At 38.5% G+C, this 23,203-nt stretch overlaps 1 protein-coding gene across 2 annotated transcripts in view; it reads right to left on the bottom strand.

Moving 5' to 3' along the window:
* The window catches only part of REV3L (REV3 like, DNA directed polymerase zeta catalytic subunit), a 184,078-nt gene that overhangs the window by 58,974 nt on the left and 101,901 nt on the right, over window positions 1-23,203 (bottom strand). The window contains exons 8-13 of one of the 2 annotated variants that reach the window (XM_080664192.1): window positions 22,224-22,308; window positions 21,989-22,140; window positions 18,980-19,099; window positions 14,719-14,956; window positions 7,561-7,700; window positions 2,783-6,929 (exon numbers count right to left, since the gene is read on the bottom strand). In XM_080664192.1, coding sequence (XP_080520318.1) covers window positions 2,783-6,929; window positions 7,561-7,700; window positions 14,719-14,956; window positions 18,980-19,099; window positions 21,989-22,140; window positions 22,224-22,308 — 4,882 coding nt within the window. The remainder of the gene's footprint in view (window positions 1-2,782; window positions 6,930-7,560; window positions 7,701-14,718; window positions 14,957-18,979; window positions 19,100-21,988; window positions 22,141-22,223; window positions 22,309-23,203) is intronic. The other variant, XM_080664193.1, reaches the window with a different exon arrangement.

The raw sequence follows: 23,203 nt of genomic DNA, 5'->3' as shown, positions 1-23,203 counted from the left end.
AAATATACCATGCCTACTGATAAAGACAAAGCTCCCCAAATAATGGAAACAAATGTCAAAGGAACAGACATTTATACATTTTGGCAGTGAAATAAAGAGAAATTCCCATTCATATTAAAGACCACATGGGGGTATTAAGCAAAGCAAAAACAGTGTGTTGGGGAAGGATGTTTCTGTCCTTCAAGTGAAGGGAACTTCTACCCTTTATTGATTGATTACTTTTTTTCAACCCTTTCTTAAAGGACTCCTGCAGGAATTACTGCTCATCTGCTGGGCAAAAGCCTGGCATTCACTGTGTGTTTTTTCCTATGGTCAGAAACATGGTGCTACTAACGTGTATATATGTAGTGTGGCCTCTTGCCTTAGTTGGCTCTTCACATCTCTCCACAATTTAGACTATGCAGGGTCTGCCTCAGCAGTTCTAGCCAACCTCCCCTGCTTTTGACTGGGTGGCTAAAATAAATTGCTTCTCTCTCTCTGAAATTGGTTAGGTAAATGGAATCAAAGACACAGGGGGCAGGACAAGAAAACACAATTTAAACCTGGATAAAGTCATGTTCCCCAACTTAGCTCTTATTAGAAACTAGAGGCCCAGTGCATGAATTCGTACACCAGTGGGGTCCCTCAGCCTGGCCTGTGGGATCGGGCTGAAACAGGCTCTCTGACATCCCCTGAGGGGTCCAGAATTACGAGATCACCGGTGCATGATCAGGGCCAGGTAGGGATGTGGGAGATTGGTGGGGAGGGACTGCGGGGAGGGCTCCAGGGCATGTCTGGCCCATCTCACTCAGTCCTGATTGGCCGGACAGCAGCAGCAAGCTCACCTACCAGTCAGAGCATCTTCCCCCTATTGGCCAGTGCATGTCATAGTGAGTAGTTGAGCAGCCTTAGCATATCATTAGCATATTACTCTTTGATTGGTTGAACAGCCGACCAGATGACCACTTAGCATATTAAGCTTTTATTATATAGGACTAGAGGCCCGGTGCACAAAATTCGTGCACGGGGTGTGTGTGTGTGTCCCTCAACCCAGCCTGCACACTCTCCAATCTGGGACCCCTCGAGGGATGTCCGACTGCCCGTTTAGGTCCAATCCTAGGATTGGACCTAAACGGGCAGTCGGACATCCCTCTCACAATCCAGGACTGCTGGCTTCCAATTGCTCGCCTGCCTTCCTTCCTGATTGCCCCTAACTGCTTCTGCCTGCCAGCCTGATCACCCCCTAACCACTCCCCTGCCAGCCTGATTGCCCCTAACTGCCCTCCCCTGCAGGCCTGGTCACCCCCACTGCCCTCCCTTGAAGGCCTGGTCACCCCCAACTGCCCTCCCCTGCAGGCCTGGTCACCCCCAACTGCCCTTCCATGAAGGCCCGGTCGCCCCCAACTTCCCTCCTCTGCCGGCCTGGTCACCCCTAACTGCCCTCCCCTGCAGGCTTGATCACCCCCAACTGCCCTCCCTTGCAGGCCTGGTCCCTCTCAACTGCCCTCCCCTGCTGGCCTGATCGCCCCCAACTGCCCTCCCTTACAGACCTGGTCCCTCCCAACTGCCCTCCCCTGCTGGCCATCTTGTGGTGACCATCTTGTGTCCACATGGGGGCAGCCATCTTGTGTGTTGGAGTGATGGTCAATTTGCATATTACTCTTTTATTAGATAGGATAGAGGCCTGGTGCACGGGTGGGGTCCGGCTGGTTTGCCCTGAAGGGTGTCCCAGATCAGGGTGGGGGTTCCCTTGGGGCATGGGGCAGCCTAGGCGAGGGGCCTATAGTGGTTTGCAGGCTGGCCATGCCCCCCGGCGACCCAAGCAGAGGCCCTGGGATCTGGGATTTATTTATCTTCTACAATTGAAACTTTGTAGCCTTAAGTGAAGGCCAGGGCCCGCCAGGGCAGGCAGGAAGCTTGGCTTCCTCCATCGCCAGGGGCAACCCAAGCCTCCTGCTCGCTCCCTGGCCGCAGCCATCTTGGTTGGGTTAATTTGCATAGTTGCTCCTAATTGGCTAGTGGGCGTGGCTTGTGGGCATAGCAGAGGTACGGTCAATTTGCATGTTTCTCTTTTATTAGTGTAGATGCTCAACCTCAGTGACATAGATGGTATAGGATACCAACTTAACTACTAGTTTATAAGTAAAGCAGTATTGTGAATCCAGCCTATTTTGCTATTAGCTGCGTGTATCCATACCTGTTATCACTTCTCTGAAAAGATTCTTAAAAGAAAGAAGAGATAATGGGGTGTTAATTCCATCCTGCACCCTTAATAACTGTACAAACTAACAATAGTAACAATATGACTAAAGATGTTGGCAACAAGAGGGTGGTATATATATCATAGAAACAACTTAATTTTCACTTAGAGATATAAGAGTACTTAAAATATATCTATGCTCACTTTCACACACTTTAAAATATAAACTTCTTTTAAAAAATTATGTTTACCATTTTAGAAATAAATACCATTTTAAAAATGATAACACTTTTAAAGTATTATGACATCCTTCTTAATGTGGCATCGTATCACAGAGAGCCAGTCTTTGCATCTCTAATTCTTAATGGAGACAGTGTTAGATTATAGTAGATACAAAACCAACACTCATCAGCTTAAAGTAAGTTCTCCAGGTGTAAGCATTCAGCTATTCTGTGAATTTTCTTAACAAGTCCAAATTATGAATAGTTTTCTTAATGATAAACTACTTAGAAATACAGTATACGAAAACTAGCAGTAAGGTACCAAATGTTATATACATGATAATTATTCAGAGACCCTAGGGGAAAATATAATTCTGATTACCTGGGCTTTTCTGGTACATCAGAAGGATTACTGCAAAATGGTTCCTGGTAAATAGTTTCTGAAAGGTCATGATCCAACAAGGTTGCCATAATTTCTTCCCTACTTGGAGGGGACATAAGTGGTTTCAGAACGTGAGCAGTTCGAGGGGTGAAACTGCCATTTTTAGATTGTGAGGGAGAGCTGGCAGATCTTGGTGAACTATCAGGAGTTGGTGTCAATATATCATTATTTCTTGACACATACAAATCTAAATCCTCAGAGGCTGCATCCACAAGTTCACCATCAGGGGAGGATAGTATTGTAGTGAAAGAGGCATTGACCGAGTCAAGAGATTGTCCCATTTCTTTTCTGGTATGATTCCAGTCTGAATTGCCAGGCTGTGAGAGGCTAAAAAACACTTCTTTGCTTACTGAACTCCTATTCAATCTGGATTTTTCATTTAGACAGTCCTGTGCCTGCTGGACACAGAAAGAATCCATTATTGAATTAGACCGAGTTGTTAGAGGATGGAAGCTATTTTTCCACTGGTTGTGGCGATGATGATTCTCATTGCTCTCTATGGATGATTTATCAAATAGTTCAGGACTTAGAGTAGCAGATCTAATCCACAAGGATGAGTCTGAGGCATGATGTTTGTCTTCATCACACTTCTTGTTATCATGACTTAAAAATTCAGCTTTTTCTATAGTTTGTCCTGGGAAAAGATCCTGAACTGCATCACTTAGGAACTTCTGAGGCAAATTCTGATCAGCGGGGACAAACTGACTCCCAGAATAAAAGCTACAAAATCCAGTTTGACCAATTGTATTAATATCAAAATTATAATTATGTTCAGGAGACAAGCTATCTTCAAGTGAGTAACAACTTTCAAAACCTGGATCCGAAGAAAAGATGGGACTATCATCCGACAGGGAGTTATCCAACTGGCCAGAGTTTTGTAAATTTATGGCGTCTACTTTGAGAAGTCTGGGGATTTTGTCTTTAGGTTTTGTACTTCTGGGAGTTCGAGGTTTTCTTGGAGATGTTACTGATCGTGTTCGTTTAGTTGTTTTGTTATGCTCAAGGGGAACGGAAATATTGTTGTTTGGTTGATGGTTATTAGATAATGGATCTTGCATAATATTTGCATTTTGTGCTTTCTGCTGTCTTTTCTGTAACAATTCTTTCAGAACTGCCAGTCCGGACTGTCCTTCACCAAATGCTGAAGGTGCTGACACATTTTGACTTTTACACTGAGAAAGTGCTTTGGTTTGTGAAACTGCTTCTGACTTCTGTTTTACCCTTTCAGGTTTAAAATTTGACATACCTAAAATAAAGCCCCTTTGTTTTTGTTCCCATGATATTTGTTTGATTGGACTTCTCAGGGAAGTTACAAAGTAATTAGGCATTTGACTTTCCTCTGATGCTGCATTTCCTGGGGAATAAGTTTCGCTGTGCTTTGACTGGTCTGCCATGCACACAAGCTGCTGCTGACTATCTTTGCAATGCAAAAAATTAGGGGCATATGCCTGGTCTGGCTTTGATTCTAGGGAATTACGATATTCATTTAATTTTCCAAAGGATGACAAATAGTTCTTTTGCGTATTTGCATTCTCTTCTGTCTTTGGAGACATTATACCCGAAGATATCTGTGTATTCTGTGCAACCTGAGACAAATGGTTTGAAAGGTCAAATATATTTTTTTGAATCAGAGTTGATTCCTTTAGAGTAAACATGGCACTTTGATTATGAGGCCTTTGAACATTAATTTTTGAGTTTCCAGATCCCAAAGAATTACAAACTGAAGGATGCAAATCATCTCGAGAACTGGGGAATGTTTGCAAATCTACAGGCTTCTTGCTTTCTAAGAAAGAAAAGCAGCCAGATAAATTCGGTTGTGCATGAATTCCAGTGGTTTGGGGGGCAGAAAGGGGATGATCTATAGCAGAGCCCATTACTGATACATCTTTCTGTTTATTAAGTAGTTGAGAATCACTAGAACTATGTGAGGTCTCAGATACATTCTGATGTTTCAGCACAAATGTAACTTCAGAACCAGTTTGAGATTTTAGTTTTTCATCTTTAAGTGTTATGTGCTTTCTGGATGTACCTTTTTCATTTTTTTGTTTCTGTTTTGTTCTCGGCTTCTTTTTCCCATCATCTATTATTTTATTTGTTTGATTTCGTTTGTTCCTTTTCTTAGTAACTACTGAGGGATTAACATGCTTTATTTTTGATTTCTTCACCTGTGTTCTTGCTCGACTATTTTTTTCTATACTAGAATTAACAGTCTTGCTATTATATGCATTAGGACCCTTAAAAAGCATTGCTTCTTTATCTGCAGCAGCTATAATTTCTTCAGCTCTTGGATCTGTGGGAGACCAGCAACGAGGTGGAGAAGAATTTATGGGACTTGTGCTTCTCTCAGAAAGAAAACCTAATTTAGACATAACATCACTATAATTTAAGTCACAGTCTTCGGTTTCAGCATTATAAGATGGTGAGGGAGGAGAAAGAATAGCATGTGAACGCTTTTTCCGGAAAGACAAAGTTCTTTTAATATTTTCACTATTTGTCCTTTGTTGCTTACCAGTTTTTTTCTTAGCAGATTTATGTTTTGTTTTTCTTCTGTGACTTTTCTTTGGTGTTGGTGGATAAATGGGATATTTGGTTGCAGGGGAGTCAGGAACTTTTGGCCAAAAATCCTTTAAAGGTGCAAGCTTTTTATATAGTTCCATTTTTTCCTCTGTTAATATTACCTGTTTTTCTTTAGAGTCTATTTTTCCTAGCTTCACAAGCATATTTTTTCTCCCTCTAAATCTATTAATAATAATATACTTTATAATGACAGGGGGCAGCTTTTTAGACATTTTTCTTCGTTTTCGAGATTTAAGAGTTCCCTCTAAACTTTCACCAATTTCCATGGGATGAGGTAGGCTAATTTTTGAGTTGTGTGTTACAAAACTTGACTCACTATCTTCAGTCTCATAATTTACCTTGCGTTTGGCTCTAAGGGTGTATTTATTTCCATACAATCCAAAGGACTGCTCAGTTTCTAAGGTTCCATCTCCAAAGTGACAGTCTATAAAGCTGTCTGTAGGTGTTTTATTTTCAAAAGCTCCGTGGGTGACTTTAGTTAAATCACTGGCCAATACATTATTCTTCTCAGAATTACTATTACAAGGATTATTTTGTATATAATTATCTTTTGTTGATCCAGTCTCACTAGTTTTGGTAGAAGTCTCTTGATGACCTACAAGTTTCTTTTTATTCATTTTTAACCGGGACTGTTTATTACTGGGTTGTAGTTTATATGTGACAGGAGAGAGTTTCTGTGGTCTACTGAGACAATTAGAAAGAACAACACTGGGAAAAAACATATAATGTGCTGCTTGCTGGCTGAGATTTGGCTTTTCTGTTTTATGTTCTTGAAATTCTTCATATCTAATTTTAAGTTTATTTAGTCCACTTTCATCAGCAATGCTATCAAGAGAATGTACCATAGTTCTATTCTCCCCTGAGCATGATAGCAATTCACAATTTTCAGTTACTGATGAAGGGAATAAACTGTTCAGGGCTGTGCTGTTTCCCTTTTCATTTCCTTCAGAAGATAATTTATTTTTTGAATGATTTAAGTCAGAAAAGTTGAAAGAATTTTTGCCCAATGTACTTTCGCTAGTGTGACGGTTTATATGTATAAAAGGGGCATCCTTATCGATTTTTCTAATGTTTGTATACTTTCTACTTGGTACTTGTCTTGTAACAGATGGAATATCTTCATCATAATCAAAAACACTATTTTCACAGGAAGATACTGGGAGGATATCTTTCTTACTACTTTCTTTCTGAGAGTTTTCTGAATGGGCAGTACTGCTTAAAGATCCAGGGTATTTCACAGAGTAAGTGCTTTCATTTGTAAAAGAAGCAACTGAATGATCTAGACCTTTTTCTGTATTGTTTGGCTGTGAAAAGTCTTCAATTAAATCTTCCTTGTTCAAAACATGGGAAGAAAGGGCACTTGTGTGTTTACACTGAAAGGTAATCTTAGCAGAAGATGGGGGTTCTAATGTAGCAGCATCTTTGTGAAAGATGGAAGGTTTTACTGAGAGCTTGCTTGTTGCAATCACAGAAGAGTGGGTTCTAGAATTTTCATTGTCCAATGGATTGTCTGAAATGAGGGGAAAAGAATTTATTTCATTTCCACTCTTAACTTTTAAAATAGTTTCCCATACCATGATACTATAACCATAAAAGAAATTATATGAAGTTAAGTTTGTATGTTTAATGTGGCTATCTCAACAAAAAGATTACTCCTATTAGGATAATAACTCAATCTAAGTAATCAAGAGTTAGTTACATTTGATTATTAGTCATTATTTTAAACACATGTTCCTTTGGTCAGAAATAGATTATATTACTATTCAGTGCCTTTTGGAGAAATAAAGGGAAAATACTTGTCACCTTGAAAAGTTTTTCATAAAATAATATGCTTCTTTTATCATCACTTCAAATTAGCTGCACATATTTCTTAGTTTCTTATGCTACTTAAAAGTTACCATTACAAACTGATTAAAGTTTATGAATCTTCAAATCAGTGATTAACAAATGTTATCCTCTTAAAAATGAGAAAGAATAATTTATTTCCATTCTCAAAAGAAAAAATTCTGGAGAAGGACAAAACACTATTATTATAGCCTCACTTAACCAACTATATATAGAAAGTGTAACTATAGTTTTAAAATAAAATGTAATTTTAGTCCCTAAACTAGGAAATGCTCATAGTAGAATTGTTTACTCACCACTATTTTCATCTGCAGTTCCATCTAACTGAGGTATAGAAAGATTGGCTAGAAGCAAACTGTTATTACTCCATTCCATTTCTTCTTCTGAAGATGAATCTTCTTCAGTTGAGCTTCTATGGGTATTTCGGCACAGTGATCTAGAAAATATTAAGATTCACTAGTGAGTATGACCATTAGAAAAAAGCATGTCAGACTCAAATAATTTGCCTAATTTGATGCTATGGTAGTAAAACAAAATAAAAAAAAACTTGAAAATTATAACTTTAAAAAGAAAAGCAGCTTTACTTTGCTTTAGTATCACATCCTACAAAAAGTTATTGTAAACAGATTTTATAATCTCTTTTATATGAGCTAGACGACACCATCATTCCTGTATTCAACACTCTACAACATCCTGGATTACCATATCTCATCATGTTCTTCTTTATACTCCCCCTCATTCTATTATTAGAGAGAATAATAGGTGACAGAGAACCTAGTAATTTCTAAAAGGGTGGCATCTGACATATTTTAAGAAGTCTCCATAAATACACGACCACTACATTATGAACTGGAAAAGACAAACAAAAAGGTGAGTAAAGGAGTATTAAGGTTAAGGTTGAAAGACAAAAAAATAACTGGGATCAGAGAAGGGCCAGCAAGTAGTAAAGGTGTCGTTGAGTCAATCCAGCAGTGGCTATAAAGTAGGGTTACTGAGGAATTCAGATGAACTGTTAAGTCCAGATGGATACTCTCTTTAAATTTTATCTCATATAGATTTAAATTTATTAACTAACAGGGGTGGGCAAACTTTTTGACTCGAGGGCCACAATGGGTTCTTAAACTGGACCGGAGGGCCGGAACAAAAGCATGGATGGAGTGTTTGTGTGAACTAATATAAATTCAAAGTAAAGGAGCGGAGGGGAGAGCAAGAGAACCCTCCGCTCTTTCGGCTCTGCGGGCCAGATAGAACAGCCGAACGGGCTGGATCTGGTCCGAGGGCCGTAGTTTGCCCACGGCTGAACTAGAACCTAGCTTGATTATTTCTCTTCTATCTGGTTGGGCAAGCTTTCTTTCTATCCATACCTAATTTGTTCTTTCTATTGTCTCAAAAATTTGAAAATATCCCATATTATTCATGGAACTGTGTATCCATTAATCCTTTCCAAATCACAGTTTGTCCTAATACCATTCTTTTAAGAGCTGAAAGGGTTATTAGAGGTAATCTGGTCCAACTTTCTATCCCATGCAAAAACCGTATTTTTAAGACTTGATACAACCTCTACTTTTACTTTTCAGTATATGGGGCTTACTGTCTCACAGGGTAATCTTTTCCACTGTTAATGGCTCTAATTGTTAGTAATTTTCCTCCTATATTACACAAAATCTTTATTTGCATCTTCCATACATTCTTCCTGCTTTTGTCCTCTATTGCCATATACAGCAGGTCTATGCCATTTTTCACATGATAACCTTTAAAATATTTGAAAGCATTTATCATTTGTCCCATAAGTCTTGTGTTATTAAACTAAATATATATTTTTTCTACAGTTCTTTAAGTGACAGTATTCACAGATCCTTCTAGTTTACTTCCTCTTCTGTCCCTTTACTTTCTTAGTATTCTTAAAATATTGTACATACTCAAGACAGAATATAGTATCAAGTATATGGGTAGAGTTAAATGACTCCTTTTCTAGATACTATACTTCTATTATTCAATCTCTCTTTAATATATACTTATTAAATCTTTAGGTTTGTTTTCCCCAAAGTTAACCTGTGTATGGTTTTCACAGAATTGGTCCAAAGAACACACAAGCATTAGTTAATCATAGAATAAACCATATTCATACTAGAGGCCCGGTGCACGAATTCATGCACTGGTGGGGTCCCTCAGCCTGGCCTGCGCCCTCTTGCAATCTGGGACCCCTCGGGGGATGTTGGACTGCCGGTTTCAGCCCGATCCCCACAGGCCTGCCAAAATCAGCAGTCCAACATCCCCCAAGGGATGTAGTAGTGCGCAAAGCAGCAGGCAGCTGGGGTGGAGCCCAGGCCCGGACCAGGGACTACACCGCTCCTGCTCATCCCAGCCCCACTGCGCCTGCCGCCACCAATGTTCGGTAGTGCTGCTGCAGAAGTGAGAGAGACTCACGCCGCCCAATGGTCAGCTTAGCGGCACTCCCGCTGTGGGAGCACACTGACCACCAGGGGGCAGCTCCTGTGTTGAGCGTCTGCCTCCTGGTGGTCAGTGTGCATCATAGCGACCGGTTGTTCGGTGGCTTAGGCTTTTATATCCTATACCAGGGCCTGGTGCATGAAATTCATGCAAGGGAGGGGAGGTCCACTTAGCCCAGCCTGCACCCTCTCCAATCTGGGATCCCTCTCACAATCCTGGACTGCTGGCTCCTAATTGCTCACCTGCCTGCCTGCCTGGTCGCCCCCAACTGCCCCCTCCACCGGCCTAGTTGCCCCTCACTGCCCCCCCTGCCAGCCTAATTGCCCCTCTGCTGGCCTGGTCGCCCCTAACTGCCCGCCCCCCCCCCCCCCCCCGCTGACTTGGTTGCCTCTTACTGTCCCCCCCCGCCAGCCTGGTCGCCCCCAACTGCCCCCCTGCTGGCCTGGTCACCCCCAACTTCCCCCCCTGCCGGCCTGGTCGCCCCACGCAGCCTACTTGTTCCGTTGTTTGGTCGTCCCTCACTAACGCCCCTGCCGACTTGGTTGCCCCATACAGCCTGCTTGCTCAGTCGTTTGGTCGTCCCTCACTAAACCCCTGCTGGCCTGGTCATAGGCAGCCACCTTGTGAGGGTGTGACGGTCAATTTGCATATCACCTCTTTATTATATAGGATAATAAAAGCCTAATATGCTAAGTGTCCAGTCATCTGTTCAACCAATCAAAGCGCAATATGCTAATGATATGCTAAGGCCACTCAACTGCTTGCTATAACGTGCACTGACCACCATGGGGCAGACAGTCGATCGGTTGACCAGTCGCTATGACATGCACTGACTACCAGGGGGCAGAGAGTTGACCGGTCAATCAGTCGCTATGATGTGCACTGACCACCAGGGGCCAGACAGTCAACTGGTCTATCAGTTGCTATGAAATTCACTGACCACCAGGGGGCAGACGCTCCGACCAGTAAGTTAGCTTGCTGCTGGAGTCCGGCCAATTGGGACTGAATGAGATGGGCCAGACACGCCCTGGAGTCCTCCTGCAGGACCTCTCTGGCTGGCCAACCTCCTGCATTCCTCCCCAGCCCGGACTGTGCACCAGTGGGTTCCCTCAGCCTGCCCTGCGCCCTCTCTCAATCCGGGACCCCTCGGGGGATGTCGGAGAGCCAGTTTCAGCTCTATCCTTCAGGCCAGGCCAAGGGACCCCACTGGTGCATGAATCTGCGCACTGGGCTTCTTGTATATAGTTAGGCTGGCACTACTGGTAACAAGTACATAGTGACTTTATAAGAATTTTATACTGTATATTTGAATGTGTATCTATCTACTTAGTACAGGTATAAAAGTATAAATTAAACAAGGTATAATCTAAGAAACTGTAGAAGAAATGCTAATGGTACACTGAAGGTAAAATAAAACAATGAGAGAAGAATGAAAAAAGAGAGAAACAATGGAAATAAGAAAAAAGTGAAATGCCACAAGATCAAATAGAAATATTAGTCAACCAACTCTGCTAAAATATGAAAAAGTAATCCAATTTATTATAGCAAGACTTAAATACATCAAATAAATACTATAATTATTCTATAATAGAACCCCAAACCTGTTAGAATAATAGGTACAGCTGGGGGCTGTAATCATAAAACACTACAGACTTACTGTACTATTCATAAAGTAAAATCCATGGCTTTCCCACAGAACTGTTAAGCCCAGAATGAATTAAAGTTCTATCTAGTCTATATTTGTGAAGCTAAGTGATTCAATCTAAACCATATGATTCTATACTTTATTAGGCATCACCTATTTAGTTTCAAGATACTTTTGAATCTATATTCTGTCATCTAATGTATTACTAATGTCCAATACATATGACAATCTCAATCCAACGCAGCATGATACTTGGCATACAGAAAGTATTTAAGTGGTTTCTGAGGAAATGCAAAACCATCCAAATTCTGTGAACCCACTTAATCAGTCACTGCTGCCATGTACTCTCGTTATCCACAAGGATGTTACTGTGTAAGACTTTGTTAAATGTCTGCCTGAAATTAAGACTCAATACAATAATTACATTCTCCTAAGTAACCATACTTCAAAAGGATATAGACAGTAGAGCATAACTTGAATTCATGAAAGGTACTGATATTCTCTGCTTTCTTTTATAAATGCCCACAAAGTGTTTAATTATCATAATCATCACCCCTATTATGGGAGACTAGACTAGAAGGAGACCAGTTAAAAAGTTTGCATCACAGTATTCCAGATAAATGGTAATAAAGGACTAAAATAGGATATTCTTTTGGGAAGGAGGGGAATGGAAGGATAGAACAGAAGTCACAGAGACAGAGTTACCTTACAGGGTTTAACAACAAACAGATAGGGATGTAAAGGAAGGCAAATCAAACATGACACTGAAGTTACAAACATTAAGAACTTGGGGGGTAAAGTGGTTATCATTACAAAAATAAGGAACAGAGAAACAAGCCATTTGACAGCATTGTCTACTATCATTTAGGACTAGAGGCCTGGTGCATAAAATTCATGTACGGGGGTGTGTGTCCCTCAGCCCAGCCTGCACCCTCTCCAATCTGGGACCCCTCGAGGGACATCCCACTCACAATCCAAGACTGCTGGCTCCCAACTGCTCGCCTGCCTGCCTTCCTGATTGCCCCTAACAGCTTCTGCCTGCCAGCCTGATCACCCCCTAGCCACTCCCCTGCCAGCCTGACTGATGCCTAACTGCTCCCCTGCCAGCCTGTTTGCCCCTAACTGCCCTCCCCTGCAGGCCTGGTCACCCCTTACTGCCCTCCCCTGCAGGCCTGGTCATCCCTAACTGCCCTCCCCTGCAGGCCTAGTCCCCCCCAACTGCTCTCCCCTGCAGGCCTGGGTCCCCCTAACTACCTTTCCCTACAGGCCCAGTCGCCCCCAACTTCCCTCCTCTGCCGGCCTGGTCATCCCTAACTGCCCTCCCCTGCAGGCTTGATTGCCCCCAAATGCCCTCCCTTGCAGACCTAATCCCTCCCAACTGCCCTCCCCTGCTGGTCTGATTGCCCACAACTGACCTCCCTTGCAGACCTGGTCCCTCCCAACTGCCCTCTCCTGCTGGCCATCTTGTGGCGGCCACCTTGTGTCCACATGGGGGCAGCCATCTTGTGTGTTGGAGTGATGGTCAATTTGCATATTACTCTTTTATTAGATAGGATTAGATAGGATAGAGGCCTGGTGCACGGGTCGGGGCCGGCTGGTTTGCCCTGAAGGGTGTCCCGGATCAGGGTGGGGGTTCCCTTGGGGCATGGGGCGGTCTGGGCAAGGGGCCTGTGGTGGTTTGCTGGCTGGCCACGCCCCCCGGCGACCCAAGTGGAGGCCCTGGTATCTGGGATTTATTTATCTTCTATAATTGAAACTTTGTAGCCTTAAGAGGAGGCCAAGGCAGGCCAGGGCTGAGGAAACTTGGCTTCCTCCATTGCCGGGGGCAACTCAAGCCTCCTGCTCTCTCCAGCTCCGTGGCTGCCGCCATTTTTGTTGGGATTTATTTATCTTCTATAATTGAAACTTTGTAGTCTTAAGCGGAGGCCAAGGCAGACCAGGGCAGGCAGAAAGCTTGGCTTCCTCCATTGCCGGGGAAACCCAAGCCTCCTGCTCTCTCTGTGGCCGCAGCCATCTTGGTTGGGTTAATTTGCATATTGGCTCCTGATTGGCTGGTGGGCGTGGCTTGTGGGTGTAGCGGAGGTACGGTCAATTTGCATATTACTCTTTTATTAGATAGGATGACCTATGCTCCAAAAAAGGTGATGTGACTGAGGCATTTCCCAACAAGATATTTCATGAAAAGATTTATAAAGTTTACACAAAAAATTGGCAAAATTTATAGAATAGCTACAATGATTAGGTAATATTACCAAAATGCATTTTAAGATACTATGAAGGTCAAATTGGTCAAGAAATCAAATACTGATTCTGTCTGAACTAGGTAAAATCAGGTCTTCAAAGGTGAAAAGGGCCCTTGCCAGGTGGCTCAGTTAGTTGGAGTATTGTCCTATACACTGGGGCATGTATGGGAAGCAACCAATGGATGTTTTTCTCTCACACTGATGTTTCTGTCTCTCTCTCCCTTCCTCTCTCTCTAAAATATCAATAAACATATCTTTGGGTGAGGATAAAAAAATAAAAAGAAATAAAAAGGAATAAAAAGGTCAAGGAGCTGGGTCTTTGGGGGAATTTTCACTGTGACAGCAAAGGGGACTGAGCATACTGTGAAAATATAAAAGACAGGGTTCTGATTTATACCCAGATAACAGGAGAAGGGATCAAAAATTTTATTTTTTATATTAGGTAGTGTAATATATGTAATATATATGTATGTCAACATAACGTATAGATTAACCTCTTTCACCTTTCAGTAATGGCTTTGGGGTGTGTGTGAAATCTTCAAACATGGACTTTAGATATCTTAGTACTGCCTTCAGAAGTTTACAGGAGAGACATACTCAGCATTTCAGGCTGAGAAGCCTAATTTTTTCTACAAACAGAGCATACAGCTCAGGCATAAACTCAAGCCAATGAAGTTCACAAAAGATTGGTTTAGAAAAGCACAGTGCCATCTTATTCTTTTATCTTGAGAAATGAACAATATCAGTGTATGCCTCTGAGACTTATTTATTTTTTAATATTTAATTCCTTCAGTCTAATCAGACCTAGAAGCCATTCCTTGTCTTCAAGTTGACTTTAGAACTGTTGTTCCATCCCATAACAGTTTAACTCTCAAAGGGATTTTTTAAATTCAAGTTCTGGGATAAGGAGGCACATCTAATTTGCCCCACGTATTGCTGACATATTAATACTGTGTATATAAATAGATGATTTCTAAAAGTTAGGTTTATGGGGAAGGGAGAACTGGAGGAAGGTGGTTAAAAGGTACAAACTTCCAGTTATAAGATAAATAAGTAAACATGATGACTACAGGCTGTATGATATATTAAAGTAACTGAAATAACAGAAAAGTTACCTTTTTGTGGCACAATGTTCCTCAATATTGCTGTCCCATCTCTGAGACATAACCAAACTAAGCTCCATTTCTTCTTTTTCAATCTGTGGTTCATTTTCTTCATCATCACTATTTTGGGGGTTTTTAGTGTTTCCAAGGGAAAGACATGGTGGTGGCTTCCTATTTCTTTCCCCCTGATATCCATCATTTTCCAAACCAGCAAGAAGATGTACCAAAGCCTCATCAGGACTGCTGTCCACTATAAAACAAGTAAAGTATCACCAACAAATAACTTAAGTTTTCTTAATAATTCAACAATTCAAAACAATTATAAAACAACAATAAAATAAAAGATCCTTGGACCATCCGCACTAGAATGACTATGTCCTTATTAAAAAGAAAATTCCAGACCCATCCCATATGTACTAAGTCAGAATTTCTTTTTTTAATATTTTAAAATATTTTTGAAATTACAGTTTATATTCAATATTATTTTGTATTAGTTTTGGGTGTACATTAATCAGAATTTATGAAGTAGGACCCAGGAATTTGCATTTTAACAAGCTGCCCAAGCTTTTGCTGCACAATTAACCTTGAGGAACATCAAACCAATACTGTCACAGTGTTCAAAATAAATATAAAATATATAAATTAATGCTAAGGAAGTACCTTAAAAACAATACATGAATACATCTATCCCTTACTTAAGCTTTACTTAGCTCATAGGATAGTCAAATGAAACCTGCAGTTGAATAACACAAGAAAGCTTTAAAAGTGGTTAATAAGATTATTTAAAACACCTTCAAGTCAACAATGACATATTACTTCATATGCATTAGGTTGTAAAATCAAAGACAGATAATAAAAAGTGTTGACAAATATGTGAAGAAACTGGAACCCTCATACATTATTGGTCAGAATGTAAAATAGTGTAGCTGCTTTGGAAAAAAATTTGGCAGTTGCTCAAAATGTTAAACATAGAGTTATCATATGATCCAGCAATTTCACTCCTAGGTATATACCCAAGAGAATTGAAAATGTATACCCACACAAAAACCTATACATGAATAATTATAGCATCATTGTTCATTATAGGCAAAAAAAAGTAAAAACAACCCCATATCCATAATCTGTAGAGTGGATACATGAAATATGGCATACCCATATGATGAAATATTATTCAGCATGAAAAAGGAATACATGCTATAACATGGATGAACCTTGAAAACATCATACCAAGTGAAAGAAGCCAGAAACAAAAGGCTATATGATTCCATTTACATGAAATGCCCCAAATAGGTTAATTAAGAGAAAACAGATTAGTGGTTGCCAGGGGCTGAGAGAAGGGAAGAATGGGGAGCGACTGTTAATGGATATGGGATTTCTTTTTGGGGTGATAAAAGTGTCCTGAAATTAGATAGTGGTAGTAAATGCATACTCCATGAATATCACTGACCTGTACAGAGGTGAATTTTATGATATGCAAATTATATCTCAATAAAAGCTATTATTTAAAAAAAGATCATGAAGATGAAGATTTGTTCTAATCTAGTACACAATCTTATTCTCTGTAAAATGAGATAATGCGTTCCTCATTTACTAAAATAACAAGTTTCAGGTTTTCTTTGTAGACATTAAAGAAATTGATTCCGTCATGCTACCAGATATAAGGAAAAAATGAAGATATTGATTCTGTATGCTACCAGATATAAGAAGAAAAATGAAGATATTTGTTTGTAAGAGCCATTTTGGCAAAAATCCATTTCTTTAAATCTAGAACTGCAGTGTTTTATTTTTCCTGTCTCATACTTGAAAAAAATGAGTATTAGAAAATGAATAATAGATATTTGACTCTCAGATCTTATTTATTTATTTATTTAGTTAGTTAGTTAGTTAGTTAGTTAGTTATTCCTCACCTGAGGATACAGTGGAAGAGAGGGAGGAAAGAGAGGGAGAGGGAGGGAGGGAGGACAGGAAGGAGAGAGAGAAACATCAATTGGTTGCCTCCTGCGTGCGCCCAGACTGGGGCCAGGGAATCAAACCTGCACCCAAGTACATGCCCTTGATTGGGAATCAAACCCATGACCCTTCAGTGCACAGGCCATCACTCTAACTACTGAGTGACACCAGCCAGGCTGACTCTCAGATCTTTGACAAACATTGAAAATGCATTTTTGCAAACTTAGGCAAGTGACATTATATCTGCTGATGATACATTATATTTGTACTAGAGGCCCGATGCATGAAGTTTGTGCAAGGGGCTCGGCCCTCGCCACTGCGGCGGCTTGCCTCGGCCCTTGCAGCCCCAGCTTCATCTGGAAGGTAGTCCAGAAGGATGTCCGGAAGGTCATTCAGCTGTCCGGTCTAATTAGCATATTACACTTTTATTATTGTAGATACTGTGATAAAAGAAGGATATGCATCCCTCCCTCTCTTTTTCAATTTCTTAACTGTAGGGAGCGGTTATAGGGTTAAACCTCGGACTGACCTGCTGGTAAAGTGGCAAACAAGTCCCAGCTTAGAGGGCACAGCCCTCTTAGCATAATTAAGCTTGATCTTATGACTGCTCCCTAGATCTTTCCTGGGTAGCTAATGGGCTGTGGGAGGTGCAGCAAGTGCTGCCAAAACAAGTGAAACTTACAAGAACATTGTAAATTACCTTGATTACCTCTGACTATAAAATAAAGCATCAGCTTGCAGTCTGGATCTGTTCTGTGGTCTCAGTCACACACAGAAGATCCACTGACCGAGCTTATTCTCTTTGTCTGTCTTTTCTTCATCCTTCGCCGGCCCTCCCTCAGGCTCGCCGAACGCTTGGCTGTGCTAGCACGGCACACTTAACTTTCTCTAAGTTCCTCTCTTTTAACTGTTTATTTTTTTTTTATATCTAGAATGTAATTTAGGGATATATATATCTGAATATATATATTAAGATGGAAAAATAAAACATTTTAGAGTATGAACATCAATTTTTTACTTTGGTTTTTGGATCATTTCTTTCTGCATATGCCATTCATTTAAAAAATTTTTCTTACTCCTGTCTAAAATGTTCTTGAAGTATGACTATGCATAATAATTTAGGTATTATCCCTAGTCAATTCATGTTCCATTCAAATGAAAATGAAGCAAAATAGAGATAGACTCAGAGAGCAGGCATGGACATGGACAACTGTGTGGTGATTCCCAGGGAGAGGTGGAGAAAGGTGTAGGAGGAGTTGGAGGAGGGTATAGGAGGGGTTAATGGTGAAGAAAGGAGACTTGACATGGGGTGATGAATACACAATACAATGTGCAGATGATGTGGAATTGTGTACCTAAAACCTGTATAATTTTGTCAACTAGTATTACCCCAATAAATTCAATAGAAAGGGGGGGAAAAAAAAAGAAACTATACGTAAAAGAAGCAGGACATTGTAGAGAGATATGATGCATTTGATACAATAAGAATTAAAAAAATAGAAAGTAGCCCTGCCAGCATGACTCAGTGATTGAGTGTCGACCTATGAACCAGGTCACTGTTCGATTCCTGGTCAAGGCACATGCCTGCGTTGCAGGCTCAATTCCCTGTGGGGCATGCAGGAGGCAGCCAACCAATGATTCTCTCTCATCATTGATGTTTCTCTCTCTCTCTCCCTCTCCCTTCTGCTCTGAAATTAATAAATATATATTTTTTTAAAAAATAGAAAGCAAGGAAACATAAAATCACTACACTAAGCAAAACAAGAGGCATGAAGTTCAATGATATCTCACTTTTTGCAATAACATTTTAAATAAATCTCTGAAAATGATGTCAGTAATTTAGACTAAATTACTGAAATGAAATCTAGCAAATGGCATTTAAGGAAATGCAAAGACACTCAGAAATGACTGTCATTATGTCCCATACTGACCAAAAATTAATCACTTAAAAGGAACTGTCCAGGAAAATTTCTGATATTCACCAAAAAAGACTCAATTATGATAATTTATTAATATACTTAACATTGGAGAATTTAATTAAAAATAAGCCATTTTCCCCCTAAAGCAATATGGTTTTCTTTTAACTAAAGTGAAATTTTAAAAAAGGTTACTATTTTCTTTCACAATTGTTTAGAAAAAGCTGTGTAGAAAATAAAAACAAAGCTACTTCATTCAGTGAAGTTTAATTTTTATACTAAGTAGAGTAAGGATTTATTGAACATGCAACATTAACTTCTTCAAATCAAAGAAAAAAATAACCTCTTCACATATGCACTTTCATTAATTTAAAATACTGAAAATTTATGGTAGAATTGTTACTTACAGAAAACTGGTGTCTCACTCAGTCTTTGGGTCAAAGGCTGAAAAGCCTGGCTATTTTCCATGAGGTTCAAAATTGCTTCTTCATTAATAAGAGCTTCTTCTACTTTATGTATAGTGTGACCTTGAGATGACAAAAATATATAAACATTAAAGCAACTGCGTAATTATATAATCATTTTTACCTCTACTACTATATGCTTTTATTCTCTATCTCTCCCTTTAACTAAATTGTAAGATTTTACCTTTATTCATAAAAGTATTTATTCCCTCTGTATATTAGACTTTCTATAAAAATCATATGTTAAAGACTGAATACTAGAAGCATAAAATAGAATTGTTTCTGGTTAGCTCTCTTATAACTGCTTGACATTTTTTTCTCTGAATATTTTAATGTGCAATGACTTTTATCACAGTAATATAACTATATATACACAAACTAGGTAGAATTGAAAAGACTAAAGAGATTGTAAGTATTTAGTAATTCACAGAATCAAGGATTTTTTAATACTCCATGTCATTGGTATATTTTTGTGGCTTTTATTACACTTTATTATGTAATTTTTTAAGATATATCACTAACACTTCAAATTTTTAAATAAGTTTACACTGCATGAGGATGGGAAAAGAAGTAATAAAATTGTTATTTGCAGATAATGACTCTTACACAAAAAATTCAGTGGAAAAGACAAACTATTAGCGCTAATAAAAATTGCTGGATATACGATGATATACGTCAGTGAAGCTCCTAAATAGCAGCAATTAGAAAATAAAAAATTTGAAAGATAAAACTTACAATTGAAATAATTATAAGACACCTGGAATGTATCTAACAAAAGATATAAAATAATTTTACAAAAAATTCAAAACTTTATTGAAAGACATGAAAAATGACCAAATAAAATGAAAAATATAGCATGCTCAAGGATGAAATGATTTTATATATAGAAAGATTTAAAACGCTCCTATATCAACCAATGAAACTGAAGCAGTAATAAAAAAGCTCCCAATAAATAAAAGTCCTGGACAGGATGGCTTCACAGGTACACATTACCAAACATTCAAAGAAGAATTAGCACTTATCCTGCTCAAACTATTCCAAAAAATTCATGCACTGGGACTCTAGTATAAAATAATACTGAATGTCAACTGTAATTGAAAAATAAAAAAATATTCCTAAATTAGTCTATAAATTCAATAAATTCCTAATAAAATCTCAACAGGGTTCTTCCCAGAAACAAAATAATTTGACCCTAAAATTAACATGGAAGAGCTTTTTTTAAAGATGAAGAGTAGACTAGACAATTTTGAAGCCAAATAAGGGAAGACCTGCTCTTGATGTATATCAATACTAAAGCTCCTGCTTCCAATGTAGCAGTGAAAAAAGGGTTTTTCCTTGTATGCTGAAGGCTATAATTCTATTCCTGCTAGTCTGGCTCCCCATGCCTAGATAAACTGCATACGAAACAATGCAACTTCTAAGTAAAACTTTCATTATTCTCTTATTTCCCAATCATGTATAAGCTAACTGCATTAGAGAAACCCTGTTAGAACACAATAGTATATATAATACATACACTTTAAGGCCTGGCAAATCACACTTCCACATATCTTTTGTGGAGAAACTCTTGCACATAGCCACAAGATAAAACACTGTTATTAACAGTGCAAAAGTGAAAGCCATCTAATAGTTGTAGAGAAACAGATAAACTTGTTTACTCTTACAAAGGAGCACTAATCAGCAGCTAAAATGAATAAACTAGAAACGTGTATGAACAGGTTGATTTAAAGTTATAATACTGACATAAAAATACTCAACATGATTAGTAATGAGGGAAATGGTAATTAAAACCATAATGAGATGCAATTTCACACACACTAGGATGACTAAAAAAGAGAGATAACAACAAGTGTTATTAGTGAAGATGTAGGGTCACTGCTGGTGGGAATGTAAAACACTGTAGTCACTTGGGAGACAGTTTTGGCAGTTTACTGAAAAAATTAAATACAAATTTACTAAATAACCCAGCAATTCCACTCCTTGGTATTACTAAAAATAAAATAAAATAAAATATATATCCACACAAAATCTTATACACAAATGTTCCTAGCAGCATTATTCTTAAGAGCAAAAAGTAAAAACAACTCAAATGTCTATCAACTGGTGAATGTATTAACAAAATATGGGATATCTATACAATGCAATACTATTCAGCCAGAAAAATAATGATAGATGCAATATGGATGAACCTGGAAATGTTATGTTAAATGAAAGCAGCAAGATTCAAAAGACTGCATTCATTTATATATGTCTAGAAAAGGCAAATCTTAGAGACAAGAAAGTAGATCAGTGGTTAATTAGGATTGGAGGTAGGAACAGCTGTGACAACAAATGAAAAAGGAATATTTTGAGGTGAAGAAAATGTTCTAAAATTGAATTATGGAGGTATTTGCAGAACTCTGTAAATTTAGGATAAATCATTGAATTATAAATTTAAAATGAGTGAATTTTGTGCCATATAAATTATACCTCGATTAAGTTAAAAATATGATGAATAAAAAAAGCAAGTTGTTTAATCTATGACAAGTAGGATATCATTTACCTAAAATTCAAAACATAAAATAATAGTAAGTTGTGGGCATACATACTTGGTGGGGCAAAAGTAGGTTTACATTTGTTTGTATGAAAAATAATACAATAATTAATAAATACAATACAAGAATAAACTGTTTCACATACTCACAACTGTAAACCTACTTTTGCCCCACCTGTATATAAGAAACTATAAAATCATACATGGTAACAGTTTGCACCAACTTCAGAATAGTGCTTGCCTCTAGAGATGAAGAAAAGTAAAGGAATAGGAGAGAGGTTTTTGCAATATCAATGATACTTATTTCTTAGGGGGAAAAAGAAACACTTAGCAAACTCAACTAAATCTTAATACCTCAGAACTAGATATTTAGATGTCTGGTAGGGTATTTTCTGTACAACTGAAAATAAAAACCTCACCTTTGCTCAACTCTGTGTCTTTGTGGACTTCTACCATATTAGCTGGTGTAGATTGAAGAATTTCAGGAGACAGGACCTCAGAGTGCAATGTTAACTCAGCAGAGAACTCCTGGGATCCGTCATCGTAGTCCACAGATCCTGATAACCTTCTGCTTAATTAAAACACATCCTTTATAACAAACTAGATAACAAAACAATAAAATAGCTCTGAGATCTGTAAAAAATAACCACTTACACAGAGAAATCATTCTGTTTGAGAATTTCCTGAAGTCTCTTCTGAAATTTTTTTTCACTTTCTGTGGCTGGCACAAACCTGCGATCTTTGAATTTTAAAAATGCATTAAAAAATGTAGATAGCAAGTGAATGAAATATTTTCTTTTCTCTTAGAATAGCTTTTAAAATAGCAATGTCCTATCCTTCTCTTGACACGCATCATACCACCTAAAAGTAGTACTACTATAAAAACAAACAAAAGAAAAATTGTTGTTACTGAAGCTATATAATTAATCACTTAAAGTCAGTTCAAGATTAAGTTCTATAATTATAACTTAAATCCAACACACTGTTCAGTATCATAGACTCTGAACCTAGAAATTTTCTCCTCATAAAATATACTTCTACTTTAAAAAGCATAAAAGGCACTCAAAATTTATCAAATATTTTTAGTGTCCAAGACACTAAAATTTTGAAATTTTAATTAGACTTCAATATACTAGTAGGCTTACTACTAAATTGCAAATGCATTTGCCTTGTGAATTATGTCTTTTATTCTTTTACCTTTATTTTAATATTTTTGTTGTGTCCATGGCATTTATTTAAGCCCCCTCAAATTATTTTTTGAAGTAGCAGGGTTTAATAATTAGTGTTTTCTTTAAAACTGTAGAAAATGATCAAAGTGTGAGTGTATATGATATATCCAGAAATAATTTGGGGGCTATATTTCATGGTACATTTTCAAAGCTTAATGAATCAAACACAGTGTTTCTAAGTTAGGATTCATGAGCTTCTATGAGTATTCTATAACTTATTTGGAAATACAGGTTAGAACATACTAGATAATGAAAAAGGAACAAAAACGTGAAACAGGAGAACAAAGTATGGTGAAAATCAATGACAACAAAGCTGTCAATTTCTTACAGGAAAAGAGACAAGTGACACTTTGGAGGTAAAGAATTACTGGTTCAGAGCAAAGACAATAGAAAAAATATATAGAA

The sequence above is a fragment of the Plecotus auritus genome (genome assembly GCF_963455305.1).
Source record: "Plecotus auritus genome assembly, chromosome: 4".
Classification (NCBI taxonomy): Eukaryota; Metazoa; Chordata; class Mammalia; order Chiroptera; family Vespertilionidae; genus Plecotus; species Plecotus auritus.
Note: the sequence above shows the minus strand (reverse complement) of the source record. Positions and strands in the feature narration are given on the sequence as shown.